Source organism: Lemur catta, chromosome 12 (assembly GCF_020740605.2).
Source record: "Lemur catta isolate mLemCat1 chromosome 12, mLemCat1.pri, whole genome shotgun sequence".
NCBI lineage: Eukaryota > Metazoa > Chordata > Mammalia > Primates > Lemuridae > Lemur > Lemur catta.
In genome coordinates this window covers 22,979,394-23,002,021 of record NC_059139.1, presented here as the reverse complement: position 1 = coordinate 23,002,021, position 22,628 = coordinate 22,979,394, and the positions used below count along the sequence as shown (strand labels likewise).

At 33.8% G+C, this 22,628-nt stretch overlaps 1 protein-coding gene across 1 annotated transcript in view; it reads left to right on the top strand.

Annotated features, from left to right (window-relative positions):
• The window catches only part of RANBP3L (RAN binding protein 3 like), a 36,424-nt gene extending 17,555 nt beyond the window's left edge, over positions 1-18,869 (top strand). The window contains exons 2-15 of the mRNA XM_045565731.1: positions 1,066-1,124; positions 1,998-2,037; positions 2,525-2,602; positions 3,389-3,463; positions 4,615-4,686; positions 5,034-5,170; positions 6,983-7,086; positions 8,181-8,265; positions 10,795-10,897; positions 11,238-11,368; positions 12,758-12,878; positions 14,571-14,713; positions 17,181-17,367; positions 18,629-18,869. Of these exons, the coding sequence (XP_045421687.1) occupies positions 1,066-1,124; positions 1,998-2,037; positions 2,525-2,602; positions 3,389-3,463; positions 4,615-4,686; positions 5,034-5,170; positions 6,983-7,086; positions 8,181-8,265; positions 10,795-10,897; positions 11,238-11,368; positions 12,758-12,878; positions 14,571-14,713; positions 17,181-17,367; positions 18,629-18,672 (1,379 nt within the window). The 3' untranslated portion in view covers positions 18,673-18,869. The remainder of the gene's footprint in view (positions 1-1,065; positions 1,125-1,997; positions 2,038-2,524; positions 2,603-3,388; positions 3,464-4,614; positions 4,687-5,033; positions 5,171-6,982; positions 7,087-8,180; positions 8,266-10,794; positions 10,898-11,237; positions 11,369-12,757; positions 12,879-14,570; positions 14,714-17,180; positions 17,368-18,628) is intronic.
• The last annotated feature ends 3,759 nt before the right edge of the window (positions 18,870-22,628 follow it).

Below are 22,628 nucleotides of genomic sequence, written 5' to 3'. Positions count from 1 at the left end.
AATATATTGGTAATGGTTGCTATAATGAGAAAAGTTCTCAGGTCTTATTTGGGCTCATCAAGAATGTGTTGTCATCACTTAGCAATGATAGCTATGAGTTTTAGAAGGGGGATTGGTGGAAGGCCAAATATTTAATATCTTTTCTTTAAGGCTTTTGTGTGGTCTCAATAAAATCTAAGTAATTATATCTGAAAATCTCATTTAATCTTCATATAAACTTTATAAGGTAAGTACTGTCATAATCTTCATTTCTTTTCAGATGAGGAAATTAAAGTACAGACATATTAAGTTTCCCAAAGTCTATAGCCAATTAGTGGTGGAACTTATATATTAACACATGCCTATCTAACTCCAGAACCCAAGCTTTTAACCACCATATATTTCCTAAGAATTCTGGAGTGCTGATATTTAAAGCTATTTTCAGTCATATATACCCTAGAGTGAATGAATTTGTCTCTATTATTAATATCTTACCTAAGATAGGAAAATATAAAAGATTAATAAGGCTGGCAGGATGGAAGACAAACTTTACCTACTTTACAACACTGTGTAAGACTAATTTTTATTCTAAATATTGAAAATATAGTTTAGTATATGAATACTCTAATGAAGAAAATATGACTTATTTGTAGATTATTTTAAGGATGTAATGCAGTGCATCTATATCGTTAATACTTTAAGATCCAACTCAAGGAGAAGCACTATTCATAGATGAGATTTTTCACTCATTGAAACTTTTTATTAATGTGTTAATCACTATGTCCTGATGAGATTCTAAAGGCAGCTAATTATATTTTGTTTTCCTTAAATACTTCAAGCATGTTCTTTTAATGGGATTATCTATTTATGGAAACATACTGTCACTTTCTCCAAGTATTAATTTCTGTGATTAACTGTTATATTGTGTATAAGTATGCAATTTATAGTATCCATGTAAAACAGCTTGGATTTATTTTGCTCAAAGGCAGGAAAAATAAAAAACAAAAATTTCTTCAAATACTTTTAGTTGGTGTTAGAAATGTCAGATTATACTTTAATTTCTTGCCTGTTCTTTTTCCTTTACAGAAAAATCTGTCATTGCTCAACCAGTATTTGTTTTTGAAAAGGGAGAGCAAACTTTTAAGGTAAGGTCAAACTACTTTTCTTTAATTTTACTTTGACGAAGAAAATTATATTTCAAGAAGCTACCTATACTAAAAGATATCACTGCTGCCTGGGTTTATCCTGTTGTTCGTTAAGCAGAGGAGTGCCTCCAGAATATTTATATGGTCAGGATTTATAGATATCAGTGTGGCTGAAATGGGAAGCCAGAGGCTACTTATTATAGTAAAACAGAGAATATGCTGTTTTACTATAATAATAGGTTTATTTGGAGTAACTTGAAAAGGGGAGGGGCTGAAAGAGATTAGGGGGCTAAGACTCCTCATGCCCCCTACCAATTGACCTAGCCTAAAACTGGTTATAAAATAAATTCTACACTGTGAGATTTGACGTTAAAAGGGATCTCATGGATCCTACCTGCTTTTCAGCATCACACCAAAATCATCTGCTATGAAAGACAAACAGTAAGATTAGTAGCATTCTCACTTTAACTTATTTGAATATTAATTTCTTGGTATTCATTCTTACTCGTGCAGGTAATTTACCCTACTACTACAAAACAAATTAAACTAAGGAAAAATATCAACCTCCAAGACCTCCTTAAAAAAGCAGATTCCAGAGCCCCACCCTAGACCGACCACTTCAGAATCTTGAGGGTTAGTGCCTCAAAATCTCCACTTGCACAGACTCCCACAATGTAGTCAATGAAACATAAACCGCTATACCAGACTTTTGATTTTTCTTGACTATGTGCCTTAGTGAATAAAGGTGAGCTGCTTTGCCCTGGCTGGGCTGAATAAGCCTGGCTTCTGAGAATTCTGTAAAGTGGCAGGGTGGGAATCTGATATAAATATAGCAAATACTCAGCTCTCATCAGCAGTTTTTTTTCTCTTCAGAGACCTGCAGAAGATACCCTGTATGAAGCAGCAGAACTTGGTAATGATTTACACCTTGTATTCCAAAATCAATCTTTATCCAAAGAAAATAAGCAGACAGAAGCATTTTGACATGTGGCATAGGCTATGTAAAACTTAATGGTTTTCCTTATTTTTAGACACGCAAGTAGATTGGCTTTTGTTTTGAAAGATAATATGTAGGTCCCCAAGAACACGGATGTTAATGACTAAATTTCATTATTCTCTACTGCCTGTCCCTTAGCCTACCAGAAACAGTCTCAGTAGAACCTCAGATGCACATACAATTTTTTGCTGAAGCCACTCATTTCTAATTTTTTTATACTAGTACTATATGCCTATGTGTTTATAATCACCAACCAGTATTTAAAATTGTGCTTCAGGAGTTAATGTGTTATCAAATGATGATCTACACAGGCAAAAGGAAATTCTGTTTATCCTGCCATATCATGGGTTGAAGATAATTTGTTATTGCAGCAATTTTACCCCTTCCATTGAATTTCTTACAGAATGTAATGGTTTTTCAAGAAAGCGTGTATGGTCTTCATCTTTTACTTGGCATACTACAGATTCTCAGTCCCGGGGAGGTAGGTATAGCCTTGACTGTTGACTGTTATGTTTCTTTCGAATGTGACATTACTAAGAAACTTTTCAAAAGGGTAATGTTAAAATTCTTTCCACTGAGTAGTGTGGTATATTGTTATGTGAAAACAACATTCTATAAAGTGGATTGAACAGTGAATCAGTATTTAAAAATTCCATTTATCAGCATAGAAAAAAATACTGGAAAGACATAAGCAACAATGTTAGTAGTGGTTACCTTAGGTAGTGGAATTACAAGGAATTTGGTCCCCCCCCTCCCCCGCAACCCTGCACTTTTGTGTTTTGCTGTGTTTCCAAAGCTTCTGCATTGAGCATGTATTAACTTTGTAATTAGGGGAAATGGCCATTTTTAAAGCAACCATCTACCCTTCAAAAAGAACTTTATCATACACCATATTCTGAGTAAATCAGTCACTTGGCTTCTCTTCTACACTCAAGGCACTCCAGTGATTCCTTTTACAATGGGTCCTATTGCCTTCTGCCTTGCAATATAGCTACCTATGTATATGTCTTTCTCCTCCACTGTGAATTCCGTGAGCTCATCTTCATGCCTGATAAAGTGTCGTACACAACATGAGCACTCAAGAAATATGTATTGAATTCAATGGAAATTAGTTTATCATCCTCACCAGAGGCACTCTTTATTTTTATTGATAAAAACAAAGATTTTTCTAAAGTAGTGATATAGAAATTTTTCCAAATCAGCAAAAATCTAAATTAAAACAAAAAACCCACTTTCTTATTGACTTTAGTTTGCAATCTGCTTTTAGTGTCAACCTTGTCTCAGAAGCGAATGAGATCTTCATCCTTCACTGACCTCCCAACCTTCCCCCCTTCTGGGCCAGGTAATAAAGAAGTTCTAGAACCTCAAGTTTGACGCTCTGACTTTTTAAAATCATTCTTCTTAATGATGAGTTTTCTTTCTCAGCTATCATAAAATGCTGACATATTAGCAACAAATCAAATAGAAACCTTAGCAAAACGTGCAGGGAAGAATACCTTATGCATTCCAACTTCACTAATTCAGATAACATATGTGTTTTCTTCTGGTAGGAAGTTTGAACTTGATGTTTCTAAGGAATTCTTGTTTATGATAGCATTATTTTATATAATGCAGCCCTATAAAAATAAAAGCAATTTGCACTATTTTACTTATTATTGTCCATCTACATAGTTTATAATATATGTAGTACTTGAAATATGGAACTATGCTTTAGTTTCATCTTCCAAAGTTTAGGATAGGATTCCATTAAACTTTTCACTAATTAAAACATTACTTCTCTTTACTTGAAATTTGTAATGTTTTGCTAAGGAAAACTATTTTATTATAATAAAATATTTGAAATGATTGGCACTTTCTTCACATTAAAATGATGATTTCTGATGGGCACTGTGGCATGTACCTGTAGTTCCAGCTACTCAGGAGGCTGAGGCAGGAGAATCACTTGAACCTAGGAGTTCAAGGCCAATCTGGGAAACATAGCAAGACCCTATCTCTAAAAGCAAAATAATAAATAAATAGATAGATAAATAAATGATGGTTCTATTCTTGTGTATTTTTATTTCTGAACAATCAACTGCCTTTTCCAAGTTAAGTTTGCCACTGATAAATAAAAAATACAAACTATTCACTTCATTTGAACTGATTCCCCCCTACCAATGAAATTTGTCTTTAAATGAATTAATCTATATTTTTATTAATAACTCCAAGCATGACTGAGCAACAGTATGTCAGGCATCTTTTAGACCCAGAAGAGATACTTCCCAGCTCAGTAGGCCCATTCTAACCTGACTAACAAGCTACAGAAAAGAGCACTATGTAGCGGAACTTACCTGGCAATCCCATTTTTAGCAGAACCAGCGCTCTAATGCGCACTGCTTATTACTCTATTAGCGCCGACAGTGACATCTACTGGTGAGTTTGGAACACAATTGTTAAATGCCAAATAGTGTAGAAACTCACAGATTTAAAAAATTTAAATATTTTTTCTTACAGTGAGGAAAAACAATGTTTTTATGACATCAATTCTTGTGCAAAGTAATGTTGACGAAAACAGTGCAGAACAAGGTATGGAACTTCTATTTCAAAAATGCCATAAATTTTACATTTTACTATTTATATTTTAATCTGCTTATATATGTGTGTGTTGAGGGGTATGGAGGTAGAGTGAGGTGACAAAACATGAAGAAATATATTTGGTAAGCCAGGTCTCACAATCAAAATTAATAGTTATTGGGCAAAAGCTAGGCAGAGAGTGAGTAGTAGGCAATTCAAGAGCTATTTTGACTTTGATTAATTAACATTAGTCCCTCATTTAATCATGCTTTAGAAAATAAGCATTATATTAGCTAGAAATAGAAAAGAAGGAATATTTCATTAAAAATACATTGAGTTTTAAATTCTATTCTTTTAAGGTCCTGTGAAGCATTCTGAACATGTTCTCAGACCTGCTATTTTGCAGCCACCTCAAGTTCAAAGCTGTGAAAAAGTAAGAAAAACAGTTGGACACAGTGCATTGGAATCCTGTAAGACTAAAGAAAAAGCAAATAAGGTAAGAAAACCCTCAACAGTCGGACTGACCTTAATCCCTCATCCTTCTTTTTGTATGTTGTTTTAGGCTCCCACATCCAGAATTGGGGGTTGCCTAAGCTTTGTTCTGTTGCTAAAGCAGTTGCCAGGCTCGAGAAACACAGGGATAAATAGCAAAAGGCCCTTTGTAACCTTATTAAACTTGTCCTCTTAAGTCGGAGAGTTGTTCCCTGGAACAAATCTTGTGGTGTCTCCTCAGCTGTAAAGCTCAGTGTCCCAGGCTGTGGGAATCAGGGTGTCTTGTTTCCCAGAGCACTGACCACCTGTGAGAATCAGGGAGCAATGAGGTGGGCAGGAGCCAGAGTCAGTAGTCGAAAAAGGGACAGGGATTTTCTATATCTCCAACTGGTCGACATCACAGTGTGGCTCTGCCAGTCATACCAGGGATTCATTCCAGACCCATCTTCGTGAATAACGGGAGCAGAGAACTCCCTGTATAGTAATTAGGAAGGTCCGGGAGGCCTCCAGAGACAGATAAGAATTCTCTCCTCCAACTGTTGTAGTGTCTGAATCACTCATTGTAGGCCTAAGGAGACACTCATTTGCTCCAGCCATGCAGGTATGGGTTTGGGGGTCTACTCTGTTGCTGTAGTGATAGCTGTGTCTTCCAGCAGAACCAGACACTTCAGGGGGATAGTATACAAGACAGGTAGGTTGGAATTTGAGAATTATTCCATCAGCCATTTGTTTCCAGCTAAACTACTGAGATTTGGTCACATAGTTTTGTTTTGTTATGTTTTCCCATAATGAACATAAGGACAGTGACACATGGAATTGTAAAAAATACCAAATTGGTACTAAACCTGCCTCTGTCACTATCTAACCATGCTTATCCAAACAAAGCACCCACCCAACATACTTTTTTTTAATCAGTGAAATGAAAGAGTTGAACTTGGTCAGCATTTACCAACATTTTTATATTTCCAAACCCCTTTCTTTGCGAGACATGATTTAGTGAGACCCATTATGAATTTAAAAATCATTTCATCATTTATGCATGTCATGTGATTTGTAAGTAAAATATGTTTTTAATTGTACATAGTATATTAGTAAAAGTTTTCATTTAAATGTAATGTAATAATTATCACTATGTTACATAAGTTCTTTCTTTTTTCTATTTAAGAAGTGATGCATGTTTTTTAATTTGTTTCAAATTATGTAAGAAAAACTGTGTTGACTAATTTCTAAAATGTTATTATATTACACTTTATTTTGGAATGCCATGTACTATAAAGTATAGATCAAAATTTAGATTATATGTTATGCATCAAAAGTAGATTAAGTTACCAGTCAAAAATTTCAGGATGAAGAAATGAGTGGAGTTTCCTCTCACATTGGGTGCCTGTGAGGGTGAAGCTCTTAGGATATTTCCAGGGATTAAACAGTCCTTAACGATAGCTTTGCTAATACAGAAGTAAGAATTAACTTCATTTGGCTAATAAGGTAAAAATTACAAAAAGTAGTGGGATTCCTGAATATTACATACAGTGTCTGGTGTCAGACACACCTCCCTTGTATGTGACCTGGGCAAATTATCAATATTTAAGCTTTTTGAGTCAATTTACTCTTCTGTAAGATGTGGATAATAGAAGTACGAAGTGCATAGAGTTGTGAGAAGTGAATGCGATAATGTACATAAAACACATAGGGCAGTACTTGAACATAGTAAGCTTTTGATATATTTAATTATAATTATTGTTTCCTTGTCTGATGCTCCCATAGTAAGACACTTTTAATGAAATTTTTGATAGATTTTTTTTTTTTTTACTTTCAGGTTTCTGAGGAGAATTCCTATTTGCTAAGTGAAAATTTACCAAATGCCAGAATTTCAATCCAGCTGTCTACCAATCAGCATTTTTCAGGTGCAACATCAGTAGGGTAAGTTAATAATGAGAAAACAGAAGGGTTGTCCTTCATTATTTGTTTTATCAATGTAACCATTCACAAAATAATTTTCTGACATTGTATGGATAAATTGCCAAGATTCTATTTGAAAGGAAATTTTATAAGAACACAAGTTTAAGATGTTTTGCAAAATATGTCTAGTATTTAAATATTATCATATTAATATTGGATTTTCTTCATTGTCTCATTGACTGGGGTGAGAAAGAACTTTTTGAAAAGGTATAGCTAAACTTTTATTTAGTTAAGCAACATCTGGTTATTCGATTAGTCTTTCTTCCCCTTTCTCTGGCATTCTTTTTTTCCTCTTTTAAATTATTTTTGTCATTATTACTTACTGGCATACATTGGATAGACAAGGAAAGCGGTATAAATCTGCAAAATGAAAACTTGATATTTATTAGCATTACCAGTGATGAAGGAATGTTTGATCTGAGACATAAATCTAGCTGTGGACATAAATTGACTCATATGATTAGGCTCTGTAGCATTTGCCTTTTGTGCCCACTGGGGATGCAGTGAGTAGAACCCTCAGCACACCTGTCTACAAAGAGAAAGGTGAATGTCTTTGAGTTTCTCATCATGCAAAAACACTTTTAATATTAAAAAAAGTTTCTGGGAGGAAAAAAATTAAACCAGTGCACACTCAACTATAACTGACAAGACAGGTTGCCTTTGCTTTTACTCTGGAGATCTCTGATTGCTAAAAGCATCAGCCACTTGAGGAAAAGAGTATAGATTATAGATTAGACAGGCTGTGCTGGAAAAGCAAAAAGGTAAGGGTTGGGCAGCCCTCCTGGCAGATCACACACCCACTGCAGTGGTGGGCACAGGCAGCCAGGACTGGTCTCTGCCAGTGCTGTGACAGCAGGCAAATATTTTGACAATCACCTCTGGAAGTACCTATCTCAATTTTTCCTTTATTTTTCATTAACTTCAGATAAAAGTTAACAGCAGATGTTTATGTTTTACATAAATCTATTAAATAATTTGATTATTTCATCTGCTAAGGTTTAAATGGCTTTATCCATGTATTTAAAATAGCAAATGCTTGGTTTTTTTTTTCTTAGATGTCAACCAAACGAAGATAAGTGCTCTTTTAAAAGCTGCAGTTTCAATTTCGTTTTTGGAGAAAACATGGTAGAAAGAGTTTTGGTAAGACTTTGGTAAATATTTCTATTATTATATGGAGAGCTGTCACTTCAAATTTCTGAAGGCAAATTTTTAGATAATTAAAAGCAATGTTAAATTGGAGTATACTTTTTACCTCCTGGGTTTGAAGGCACATTTTCTTTAACTAGAAAGATTCTCCTGGAAAGCATGTCCTAGTTGTTAGAATAATAGACAGGAACCCACAGAGGAAGGGAACTGTATCATTATTACATTATTACTAATGTGAAATATTAAATAGTTCTTTGACTTATGTTAGATCACTAGTACCCAAGGAAATCCCAGGATTATCTGCAATAGCTAAATAAACTCAACTGGTGATATTTTAATATAGTTTTTCAATAGCATTTTCCAAACAAGATGCATTTAAAATTAATTGCCTATTTGTTCTTACTAGTTAACCACAATGCTAACTTTCAAGCTTTTACATCAAAAAGCATTACTATAACTTTTTATTTGCTAGCTTTAAGAGAAAAAAAATCATAGTGCTTTATTCCCTAGGGGGAATATACTTGCCTAGTGAAAACAACTAACTACCATCATCCTTATTCAATACTGAGTATCCTCCTAGAAGAGGCAGCTGCTGCTCTGCCCTTCCCAGAGTTCGGATCTCTAAGACAGCATAATCTACAATGGGGAACTGTACAGCAAAGTGAAAGCTGTGGAACAACTGTGCCTCTGGTTTCATCTGGTCCATCACATCTTCGTACCTTTTCCAGCCTTCACTCGGATCAGGATGGTAGCTGAGATAGCGCCAGGGGGCTAGCTTGTCTTAGGGTTTACCAGTTACGTGAAGAATCCCAAGGAAGCTGCAGAGATTTTAAAACCTGTGTAAGGGCTCAGATGAATGAAAGAACTAATTCACGAAGCCAGTTTATTTCAAGATTTTTAGGGCTTTCGTAAATCAGTCATTTTTAAGATCTAGTTTATTTTAGACATGCCCCAGGCTACATGCCAATTCAAGAGTACCATCAGAGCTTTTTGACTTAGAGGCACCCTTCTGTCATGCCCAAAATGAAAGTCAACTCCAGCAGTCCTAGAGCTGTTGACCTATACCTTTGGATCTGAACCAGAATGGACCAACCTCCAGGTTGAAGTTCCAGGCAGTGTAGTTAGGCACATTTATTCCATATCATTTATTTCTAAGTTTGATACTAGATTAGACACAGCTTCTGTAAGATATCAGACACAATGCTTTTCAGACCTCACAGGATCAACTTTAAGATTCAACTCAATTTCCCAAACATGTACTGAGTTCTTATGGTATATAAAGCATTGATCTCAAATTTGGCTGCATATTAGAATCACCTGGTGAGACTTTAAAGGCTTTCCATGCCTGGGCCTCATCCCAGATCAATTAAATCAGAACGTCTGTGGAGTAAGCTAGAGTATCAGGTGATTCTAATGTACAACCAGGTTTGAAAACCACCTGAGTAAGTGATTATGCAAAGCTAAAGGAGACACTGTGCCCTAGAGGTGTTTATAATCTAGTAAGAGGACACAGATACCTATACAAATAAACTACAGTCGGGACGATAGGTTTGGTTTGAGAAGGAACTTGTGCACATTTCCTATGTGCATTTTAACTTATAAAGAAATTTGAGCTTCTTATCTCTTATTGGTAATATCCCAAAGATAACAGGAACTATAGAGATGATTTATACTTGTCCTCTAATCCTATAAACATGTGACCTTGTGATTTGGGGATCAGGATGCACTCCTGGCTTGTTGGCTGACCATGTGCTTTTAGAGTAAGTCATTTAAACCTTCTGTGCCTTAGTTTCTATTTCCTTAAAATAGGAATAATTACAACCCTCTCTACCAATTGTAAGGGAATATCTTGATGTTCAATTAAAGAATGTGAAAGAATCTTGAGTTGGTGAGGGAAAAGATATAAACATGAGTTCTTAAGTATCACTGTTCCAATTCTCCCTGTTCTGCTGAGGGATATATATTATTACAAAGGGCTTAGCAATAACTCAGTCTTTCTCATGTGGGCCTTGGTTACAACATATGTACAGAGTCCCAAGTATGTAGCTATAAAAGTGTTGGCAAAATTGCCTTGGGGGAAAAGTTAGGATTTTTTTTCTACAAAGATGTTCTCTGAGACATTTAGTGGGGTCTCTGCATAATTTTTTTTTCTTTTTTCCATGAAGTGGATAGCAAAAGTGAATTTCTGGGAATACTAAAATACCTTGAAACAGAAATGATAGTTGTACCTCCTGGGTAGCAGGTTAGCCTAGTGGGAGTATGGAACAGTTGCTACCTTCCTTTGTGCCACTAGAACTTTTTCCATTGTTGCCAGGACTGGATCCTGCCTGAAGTAGGCTGGTGATAACTAGATTATGTTTTCTGAGGATTAGAACGAAGACCTTCTAACAATAAGGAAGAGTTCCTTGTTCAGCACATAGGAATCCAAAACAAAACTATAGCAGCTGAGCTTGTTTGCTGTGTTGACATAGAACAAAAGTATCTTTTGGCTTATTGCAATAATGCATCTTTTCCCCCATCTAGGACACTCAAAAACTCACCCAGCCTCAATCTGAAAATGACTCATATGCCAAGGAAAAACCATTCAAATCCACTCTGGAATTTCCTATCAACTCCTTAAATTCAAGTAAGACTTATTTCATTTGTAAAACATCTGATTTGATTCCTGTTTGTTTCCTGATTTTCATGTCATTTAATTTCTATAAAATAAAAAGATATAGCATTTCAAAAATTTTTGGTAAAGATTAAAGCATATAAATATGGTTACCTGATGTATAAACTTTAAAATTATTTTGACTTAATGCTATGGAGGAATCAATACGGAGATTTTCCCCAAACTCAGGGGCTTTGAATTTTTGGAGACATTTATTATTATAAAAAGCCAAGGAGACGTGTGTTAAGGGCAAAGAACTTTCACAGTAGAGAAAATGTGGTCTTTTGTGTGTTTTTCCTCCATTTTCTCTTAGGAACAAACTCTATTAAAAATACATCTCTAATTGAATCAGCTGCTGCTTTCTCTTCCCAACTCCCACAAAAATGTTTGCTGGAGAAAATTGATGTTGTAACAGGGGAGGAAGAAGAACACAATGTGTTAAAGGTCTGTATATCATGTATTACTCTTTCTGGTAGCACTTACATACATGGAATAAAGTTACCATTGTTAGGGACATCTTTAAAAGTGCAGACAGAACAGTTTTCATAAAGACTAAGTTGTTTTAATAAAAATGCTGGAAACTCCCAAAGATTAGACTAATATTTTGTTATCTTCTTATATTTATATGCATAATTTGCAGAAAATGGGTTGTTGGGTTTACAACTGTTCCTATTAGTCCCTTAGAAAGAAGATAGCTAAGGATCCTGTCTTAAAATAACTTCAGACCCATGCTTTATACTTTTCATACTTGCTTTTATAATTAGTGTTATCACATGATTAAGTAATTCTATTTACACTCAAGGTTTTGCAATGTTGATGACTTGATTTCAGTTCAATAAGAGTTCTGCTTTCCTTTTTAAAAAGTTTAGAATTTCATATAACTCAAGAATTTCACAGATGTGCACTACAATATCATACATAGGATTTGAATGTTCAGTGGTATCACTATCAGCATAGGCATATGAAATGTAATTACTACAACTTTGTCATTTTTCAACAAGACAGGAATGTCCCTTTGCCTTTCTTCATCTGCTTTTCTCCCAAACTCTCTCCATTCCTCTTCACTTTCCCCATGATCTACAGACACAAGAGTGTTTTAAAGCATAACCCTTGGATTAGATTAACGTTAGCCTTATTGAAGTAATTGCTAGGTGTGAAGCTCTGGCGTGCTATATTGTTAACAGATTGTCTAGGTGATTTTTGTCCACAGCAATATTTGAGAACCACTGGTAATCATTAAATTATAGTAGGGTACCCTATGGTATCACATCCTAGTTATTCACATTCTCATGTTATTTTTGAAAATTTTTAAGCATGAAAATAGTTCTATGATTCCTTTATTTTCAAATAACATTACATAGCTCAAATAATAAATTTAATTTAAAAGTTAGTGTGTGTGTGTGTATATATATATATATAGAGAGAGAGAGATTTTTAAGTGAGAAAGCAGAAAGTATGTATGGTATTGTACAATTTATAGAAAAAAAGAGGAACATATATGTATTGGCATGTGTATACATACAAATATCTCTGAAAGGATAAACAAAATATCAATAACAGTGGTTACCTGTTGTGGGGGTGGAAATTGGTAGATGGGAAACAAGGGTTGGAGGGTCTTTTCACTTTGTATGTCTTTTTACTTTTTGATGTTTGAACTATTCAAAAATTCCATGTTTTTAAAAGTTAAATATAATAAATTTTAAAAGCTGGTATATAAATCATTAACAAAGGTTATTCTGGTAAAAGAGCAGACAAATAAGTGTTATGGCATAGGAAATAATTTGCTTTGAAAAAATTTCTATATATTTTACATTTTTAAAACTTGTCATTTAGATCAACTGCAAGCTTTTTATATTCAACAAAACAACACAATCCTGGATTGAAAAAGGCAGAGGAACTTTGAGACTGAATGACACAGCAAGCAGTGACTGTGGAACATTACAGTCAAGACTAAGTAAGGAATCATTTTGTAAAGCAAGCCATGCTTTCGCAGGGTAAAATTTGTAATATAGGTACACATAATTTTCTTCAGATGTATTATAAAACACATCAATAAATCAGACTCTTGAAAAAACAATATTATTCCTAACGTACTACAGGAGCTTCCCATTTCAAGTAGGCTCTCCTGTCAGACTGCATGGGTTCTAGTTCTGACTCCAGCACTGACTAACTAGTGACCTTGGACAGGTTTCTTAATCTCTTTCTACCCTAGTAGCATCAATATAAAATGGGGATGTAGTTCATGACTTACTGATTATGAGACTGGAACAAGATAATGCATGTAAAACACCTATTTCAGAGCCCAGCACACACCTAAATAGTAATCTCATTATTGTTTGAAAAAATATGACGCAAATTATTTAGTAAAGTGAAACATTTTTCTAAAAGAAAATACTTGCCACATAATTTATCCTTGGCATTCCAAACATGGTGTGGAGGTTGGGATGAAGAGTGAATTTCTAAGGATAAAAGGTGTATTGAATCCTGCAGGCAGAGTGATGATCAGAAGCTGGAGCCAGTCAAGCTGAAAGATACAAGAGGTTTGGCATCCAAAAAGACACAATGGGCATTGTTCAGAGGTCCAAACTGAAAGTGAGCACAGGCAGAGTTCTGGTGGGGTATATGGGTTTACTGGTCAATTTTGAGAGGTCAAAGCTTTGGAGGAGACCACAGGTAGAAGTTGGATCCAGGTATGTGGATAGTTGTTGAGTTTTTGATATCAAGCTGTAGAAATGAGTAAGGAATAAAATTCAGATAAAAAGAATAGGAACAGTACCTTCGGTTCTGTAACTGACAAACAAGTTTCCAAATAACCCAACCAAGTAATGTTCCTAAGGCAGGTACTAACTAGTTCTCTACTCTGATTTAATTCTACTGCCTGCCAAATCTGTCCCCCACCCCCTCCAAAAAATCAAAAACAACAAAACCGAAAACAAACCCAAAACAACTTTTCTTTTTATTAAACAGGTAATACCCATTCACCGTAGAAAACAGAAAATATGGATCAATGAAAGAAAGAAAGAAAATCACTTAAAGACTTATCTTCCTGAGATAGCATCTGTTAATAGAATATATTCTTCTGGACTTTGTTCTCTATATACATAAATGTATGCATAGATTGTAAAATTTGTGAATCATTGTGTTTATTTTGCTTTGTAACATGATTTTTTCTTTTACATAGCATACTATGATCATCTTTCCACATCAGTAAATATATTTCAGCAATATTCTTAATGGGTTCATAATATACTCTTAAATGGTTGCACCATAATTTATTGAACTAATTTAATTTTTTTGACACTTTAGGTTTTGTTTCAGTTTTCTCCATTGTAAACAATTCTTGGATAAATATTCTTCTGACCATTAGGTCTTAAAAGGAGTTCTAAAATTTTTACCACTTTTAAATATTATGGCAAAAACAATGTAATCCCAGCACTTAAGCTAAAAAAAAATGTTCTCCAACATAATAAAATTCAAATACAATTTGAAAACCAAGTTATAATCTAGTCAAATTACAACTTAATAGTAAACGTACAGTCTGAAAAACAACTACAAGATTTACTTTGCTTTCAAAAACAGCGAATTCCCCTGGAAGGCTAGGGCATCAACAGTTCTGTTGTCTGACATACTCACCTTCCTATTTCAGTTATGCGCAATCAAGGCAGTCTGAGGCTGATCCTCAACAGCAAACTGTGGGCTCAAATGAAGATTCAAAGGGCAAACCACAAAAATTTACAAATAACAGCTACTGATTTAGAAGACTATAGCATCAAAATATTTTTGATTCAGGTAAGTGAGAAACTTCAGTGATAGAGGATTATCCTACTGTAATAAAAGATCTCTGAAATTACTAATTTGTTTTTTTCATTTTGTTTAAATAATCTATACCAATGGCAAAAAACCAGCCATTCATTATGATTGTTTACAGCCTCAGAAATTAACACCAAAGTCATCAATTGTTATCCATTCCAAGACATTTGTATGATCTATGCAATCAAATCTCTACCCTTTTCTTTACTATTGAACTTATGTCAACGTTCTTAGTAAGTTACCAAAGTGGCTATTGTCAGAAAGGGCTCCCAGAAAGAGGTCAGCAGAGTCTAAAGCCTGATGTTTATCCTGCAAACTGAGATTGAAAAGGCTTTGGGATTACCAGAAAGGAACCAGTGAGCAATGGAAAAACACAGGCTGGCAAGTTAAAACAACCAGTCCAACAGCAAATTCCAATTCTGGACATGAGTAGATCTCCAAGGTAACAAGATGGGAGCACAGCTTTAGTTGTTCCTGGCAGCAGGAATGCTCAACCTCAAATACAAGATCCAGACTCAAGAGAGCTGGCAAGAATAAAGCAAAAAACCAACAAACAAAAACCACAAAAAAACAAAAAACCCTTGGTTTCCCCATGGGCTGAGATCCAGAAGACTGGAGAAAGCTCAGTACCCAAGTGATTCAGGCAGAGGTGACAATACAAGCAAATTGGCTTCCATACAGTAATGGGAAAAAAGTTGGTAAGTGCCCAGTGATGAAAAACCAAGGTTTTATTAACCACCAGTAAGTGCACTGTTAGGTGTAAGTGATGTTGAATATTAAAATGTTAGGGTAAGGTAATGTTCATCAATGTTTACCACTTTTTCGGGAGACTACACTGTTAGGCCAGATCCTCCTGGTTTTAGGTGGGTAAAGCAGCCAGCCAGAGACTGAAACTGTTAACCATAATTAGATTCTGGTACTCAATACCTTACCCATGCTGACTTTTTAAATAGTAGAAGACTTATTAGAGATAAGCAAACCAAATGCAGTAAAAATCACTCAAAAGTCCATCCTCAGAGATGGTCACTATTAACATTTTTATCTTATATTTTAGTACATATGTGCATCTGTGTGTATGTATATATAAACATACATATGTACCAGATTGTACATACTGTATGACTTTCAGGCAAGGTACCTAGCTTTCCTTAAACTAATTTTACTCACTCCCAAAATGATGGTAACAACAATACACTTTAAAAGGCTGCTGAGATTAAATAGCTAATATGATTGCAAAATACATACATGTGATTTTGTAATTTTTTTTTTTTGAGACAGAGTCTCACTCTGTTGCCTTGGCTAGAGTGCAGTGGCATCATCATAACTCACAGTAACCACAACTCCTGGGCTCAAGCGATCCTCCTGCCTCAGCCTCTGAATAGCCTGGACTACAGGCACGTGCCACCACACCCAGCTAATTTTTCCATTTTTTGTAGAGATGGGGTCTCGCTCTTGCTCAGGTTGTCCTGCAGTCCTGAGCTCAAGTGATCCTCCTGCCTTGACCTCCCAGAGTGCTAGGATTACAGGCTGTGAACCACCTTGCCCAGCCCATCTATGTAATTTAACTTAATGTAAATGAGTATTTTCCTGACATTAATAGTAGTTTGTTCTTCAAAAATTCTTTTATTAGGTGAAAGAATTCTATTCTACTATGGACTATAATTTATTCCATTAATCCCACTGACCTGAATGACAAAAACCTGAGATTGAAATATCAGCCAATTTGCTGACTAGCAACTCATACAAGTCATTTTACCTTTCTGAGACAAATTTCCTCTTTTGTAAAAGGAACAGAGAAACAAGTATACATTGGATGATATGCTATATGCTTTTGCTAATATAAATGAAATTAATACTTAACCCACAGTTTTAAGGATTGAACTAAAAAAGAATATTATAAGAGTAAATGTTATATCAATGTTATCGTTACCATAATTTTTATATTAATAAAAACCATAAAAATAGCATAGTTGAAAAGTAAGAACTTCTTATGTGTTTATGGTACAATATCATAGACTGCTCTAATGAGCTCAGCTTCTCCACAAGCTATGTAGTTTGGAAGAATGTCTAAACAAAGTGATGGAAAGTAAATGGAAATCTTTTTTTCCTCACAACCCTATAATTTTCTATAGTGTAAAATAGTGGAGGAAGGATGATCTTAACAAACTTAAATTCAAATAGAAATTTTGAACCACAAAATTTCATTTTCTGAATTTAAAATGTACAAATTGGGTCCTCATAAAATCGTACACTTTAGGATGCAATTCGGTTCAAGATTAATTGGCTTTCTATCCCTTAATTTTTAGGGTTGTTAACACTTTCTTACATTCTAGATTTATGCCATATAAATCCTTCCTCACTGATAGTGAAAGATTAAAAATGTGTAAAAGGTGGCTAACATTAATAAGTTATTTATATTTTTAACAATTTAATTTTCCTCATGCAGGCCAGCGCCAAAGATACAGGATATCTGTATGCAGCAATACATCACCGTCTTGTTGCACTTCAAAGCTTCAATAAGCAAAAAGATGTCAATCAAGCTGAAAGGCAGTCAGAAACAGTCCAACAATTAAACTGTGATAGCTGTGATGAGGATGAGGATGATTTCACCCAAGTCACTAAAAATAGATCAGGTAAATAGCCTTTGTTTTGTTAGGTCAGAGGTTTAAAAAAGAAATCTTAAGCACAATCTTAATATATTAAATACGTTTTTAAAAAGTGGAATTGATCCATTTAACGTGGGTGGTGGTTAGAGCCCTGGCTTTTTGGTTCTGAGGAACGGATTTGAAAATGACTGTTTTCTATAAGTGATCTTCACTAGGATTCAGTGTTTGTCTTGATGTGTGGATTTAAAACTAATTTCATCATTCTTTTCAGAGAAAATCATTGTCAAAAATAGCAAGCTCAACTTTGTTATATAGATGTGACTATTCTAATACAGTCATCCAAGTATTTTCAGTAATTATTTCATTTGAATTCTGTATTACAGAGGGCTGAATAATACAGTTACCAAGATAGTGTAGTAACAAATGTTTTTTTCATCTTTTAATCATTTTGAAATCTTAAAGCTGCTTTAATTATACATAATTTAAGAACCTATTAAAGAACATGTGCATAACTGGGTGAAATATTTTCATTTGCTTAATACTAAAAATATAATCAAAAAGAAAAATATATAAAACATGAAGATCAGTATCATAACCTGTTTGACTCAGTAAGCCAGAGAACTAACTGAATAAGATTTTTCTTGCTACTTTAAACAAATCCATTAAAAATGGTTTATTATTCTTTGAAATATATAATATAAATAAATAAAAGTATATTTTATGTTATTATGATGTTTATATTGTAAACAATAAAATGAGGTCTATTAGAAAATCAGTTGATACTCATTAAAAATGTCAATTTGAAATAAAGATTAAATGGCAAATTCTCTCACCAACCAATGACACATAATTATGAAATCTATATTCTATTATATTCCAATTTAGGAGAGGGGTGATATGCAACTATCTTAATGTAAAACAATGGCAACAATGCAAAGCAAATGTCAATCACATGAACCCTCTTTCCCTTGCCATTTTTTCCCCTTTTCACTCAGTATCTTCTCCAGGAGGTATTGCAAACAGATTCTAAAATTAAATGGAAGCAATAAAAAGTCTAATTTTTTGGACTCTGTTACCCATAAATTAAAAAAGGTAATTATCTAAAAAGAGGCCATGTTTAAAATTATTAGCTACATTTCCAAATGTTACTTATAAAAATGTAGATTCTGTATCTTTTATTTCCTTACCAATAAGCATACTCATGAGTATTCATGTTCAATTGCATTCAGTATTAAATCTAGTTTAAACATCATATTATATAATAAAATATTTTTAATTTATATCACAGATCCTTCTAGGTGGACCTACAGACAGTCGGTTGCGTGTTCATGAGCACCACCTACTATAAACATGACAACATCTACAAAAGGATTGGTCACCCTACTGGACATACTCAAACATCCTAACTAATTGAGAAGATCTATTCATTCCTTGAAAAGTTTTTATAGAAAGCTTAAGAAATGTAACTTGTTGCAATTAAAATTTTTCTCTTATGTTTTATATTTTACATTTTGATTGGAGTGGAGAAAAATGACAGAATTTAAGAAATAAATGGACTTCAGAAGTTCAAAATTTATCATTTTTGAAGACATTAATTTAGAATAGAATTTGATAACTAATTTGGACTATTCATCACATTGATGGATATAATACTTAAAATCATATATTGCTAGATTTGATAAATAGCTAACAAAAATGTTTATTTTTTTTTTAGTCATATGTTGGCCAGAAAACAAATATTTTACTAAATTTTCAGAGTCATTTCTTTGAAAAACACTATAATTACATGATAACATTTCATTAAATCATGTTTATCCACAAGGAAATGTATATTTTCATTTAACCTTTGGATTTCCTAATACTATAAGCTTATATATTCACAGTATAAATTCCTTTTAAAAAGAGCATCTATTCTTGGACTTGTATTTATTTTATTGTGTATATATACTTGAATTATGGTCAGCATGCAATAGTTGAATAAACGAACAAAATATATTACCTATGTATCAGAATGCCAAATATGTTAACTTGCTGTTCTTTGCTTTGTTTATGTAATTAAATTGTCACTAATATTCTAGTAGGTGTGGCTGTATAAAGACCTTTCTTAAACACATGTACCATATATAGCCAAATGAATCTTTTTCTTAAATGGCATTAGAGTAGAATTTAGTAATTTAAGCAAATGTCCAACAGACTTTTGATGCTATACTTTGAGATGTTTCAGAGATACTTCATGAAAGGATACTTTCTTTCACACAAGAAAATAGCTATATTTCATTTATCAATCCAGTTTGATCACCCCATGGTTTCAAAATGAGTTTTGATTGTGACCCCTAAACAATTCCCCTCAGGAGATAAAAATTCACAATTAGAAAATGATTTCTGAAAATGTTCTGAACAATGGCAACATATTTGGAATACCTACAACTTCACAAAGTGATACTTTGAAGAACAATATGCATTTGGCAGTATACATGTGAATATACTTTTGAAAGTTATATTAATTTATTACAATACCTTTTATACAATAATAAATATATAATTATATATGTATGTATTTATTAAATCAAACCTCAGCTAATGCCTGACAGTTTAGTACATGAACAGTGAATTAACTTTTAGGTCATGATTTAGTCAGTTAATTGTTCAGTTTTGTTCTTTCCTTATAACCAAGTAACTATAATAGTGTAAGCTAGCTAATAGCAGAGGCCCATTTATTCTTCCAGTGACTATAGAAGATATATAATACATAATATCCTTTACTTCTAACTGAAGCAGTGGCTCAGAAAATGAAGAGGAAAAAAAGTTAATGTGAGAAAGAAAGAGAGAAAAGGTAGAGAAAAGAAAAAAATGAGCTTTAGCATGAAGGGAAGGATAAAAAGAAGGGAAAAGAGAATTTTTTTTTTTTTTTTTTTACTTTTTCTGGCTCCAGAAGAGTGACTCTGATACAGAACATACTCAGTGGAAAATTTTCATTAGAAGCGTAATATAAACAGGGAGACATTTGGGGAAGATATTAAAGTATTGGTTCTCTTTTATTGTGAGATCTTAGCTGATAGGAAACATTGTGATTGCACTATCATTGTAAAAGTGACAAGAGGACAGAGGTCTTTATATTCTTGACATGTTCATTCTTGTCTCTACACTAGGGTAGAGATGAAGCAATATTCCTCAATGCCCCAAACATTTTAATATGTATTGAATTCATTCTTTCTATGATTTTCTTTGGATTTCTCTATATACATCAATGGAAAAATTAGACTACATTAATCTCTGACCTACATAGAAATGCCAGTGCAACGGAATCAAAAATAGGGTTAGACTATCAGGAAGGCAAAGAGAAAGAGTGAAAATTTCTGGATTGTGAAACGGATATGAAGAACAGAAATCTGATATTTAGCTCATGATGCTTTCAACGCATTTCCTGTCCACTCTGTTATTCTTTAATTTTTATGCAAATATTTAGTACTATTTTGGAGGGATAGTAGAAATAGAAACATTTTATAGTTTTTCCTTTAGCCTTCTCCTTTTCGGCTTTTCTGTCCTTTGTTCACCTTTAATATGAAGAGATCAATTGTACAATAAAATTCATTTCCATAAGTTAATTAGGTAGGTGATTTCAAAGTACATATTTTGGATTGCCATAAAAGCTGTTTTTATTAAAATTTACTTAACTAATATTATATCTAATTATCTCTCTTTTATTAGGATAAGCTAAACCTTCTCTTTCAGTGGGATTTTACCTAATTGTTTACCTTAATTAAGGACCATTAAAATGTTCTCTTAAAAAATATTATTTTACATCCATTACTACCAAGAAAGGAACCCTCAGTCCCCCATGGAATACATCTTATACAGATCTTATGGTGTATGTGAATGTCATAAAAAGAGGGGTATGTATCATTCACGGAGGCAGAATGTACATGAAGTTGGGTGGAGAGAGTTCTAGGGATTGGGAAGGATACATCTTAAGACCTTTATAAATCTTCAAATTGTGAATATCACAGTGATATATAATTTTTCTCATAAAATGTTGAGAACAGTTAAGCTTGCTTGAGATGTGTCTATCACGTGGTTGGCGAGCTAGGCTGAGTCACTAGAAAAGCACACCAGCCTCACCATAGATAGAGTTTGATATTCTGTAACATTACAGATTTTTTTAGTTTTAGTTGAAACTGATATTAAATCCATGAATGCCAGAAATTTTGTTTTTTTGCAATGATCAGATAATTACCCATTGTACTTGTTAATTTTTGATGTCAGACTTGGAGTTCAAAAACTTGAATACATAAATATATTTCAGATTTCTAAGATGGTATTTGTAAACTATGGTATTGGAAGAGCTATTGAAATGACTGGCATATGTTTAGCCTAATAAAAATTTGATGACATGGATAATAGTTTTCTAACAACTAGAGTATTACCAAGATTTCTTAAGTTCTGCTGATCTAGTGAATGTAAAATACTGTTACTCTGACCTTAATTTGCATTTTTCTGATTTTTAATAAGGTTATCTTTTTAAGTATTTATTCAATGCTTATGTTTCTTCTAAAAATTCCTGTTCATAATTTTTGGAAAGCTAATTGTGTCATTTCCTCCTTTTAGTTATATCTTAGTATGTACAGGATAAAAAAATCATGTTTCTAAGCATGGAGTTAACACTTTCCATAGTCTTTTCCACTTTTACCTTTCTAGCCTCAGTTGTGAGTATTGTCTGGCTCCCTTTAAACTCCCTAGGCATTCAGACTGCTATTTTATTGCCTCTATGCATTTGCTCATGCTGTTCCTTCTGTGGAATTCCTTTCTCACTCTTGCTGATTCTGGTTAAGACTTTATTCATTCTTTAAGGCTTAGCTCATGACATTTCCAGAAAGCCTTTCCTAACTCTTCTTAGGCTGAGTTAAGACCTGCTCCTCCAAATTCCTATAGTACTCTCTGTATAACTCTATCATTACATAGACTTTAGGCTCCTCAAGGGCAGGGACTCTTTTTATTTATCATTTAATCTCCAGTGTCTAGCAGGATGCCTGGCTCACAGCAGGCACTCATATATAATTTGATCTCAGTTGATGTGTGTTATATGTGTAAAACTGAAGAGACATTATCCAACAGGAAGCTAGGGAGGGACTGGAAGCTCAGGAGGAAGATCTGAGCTAAAGATGTCATTAAAGGGGAAAGGGGCTAATATTTGCCAAGTGTCTACTTTGTAATGAGTACAGGGCTAGGCATCTGTGTATATATTTACAATTTTATAAAGTAGCTATTGTATTTCATAAATGAAGAAATAG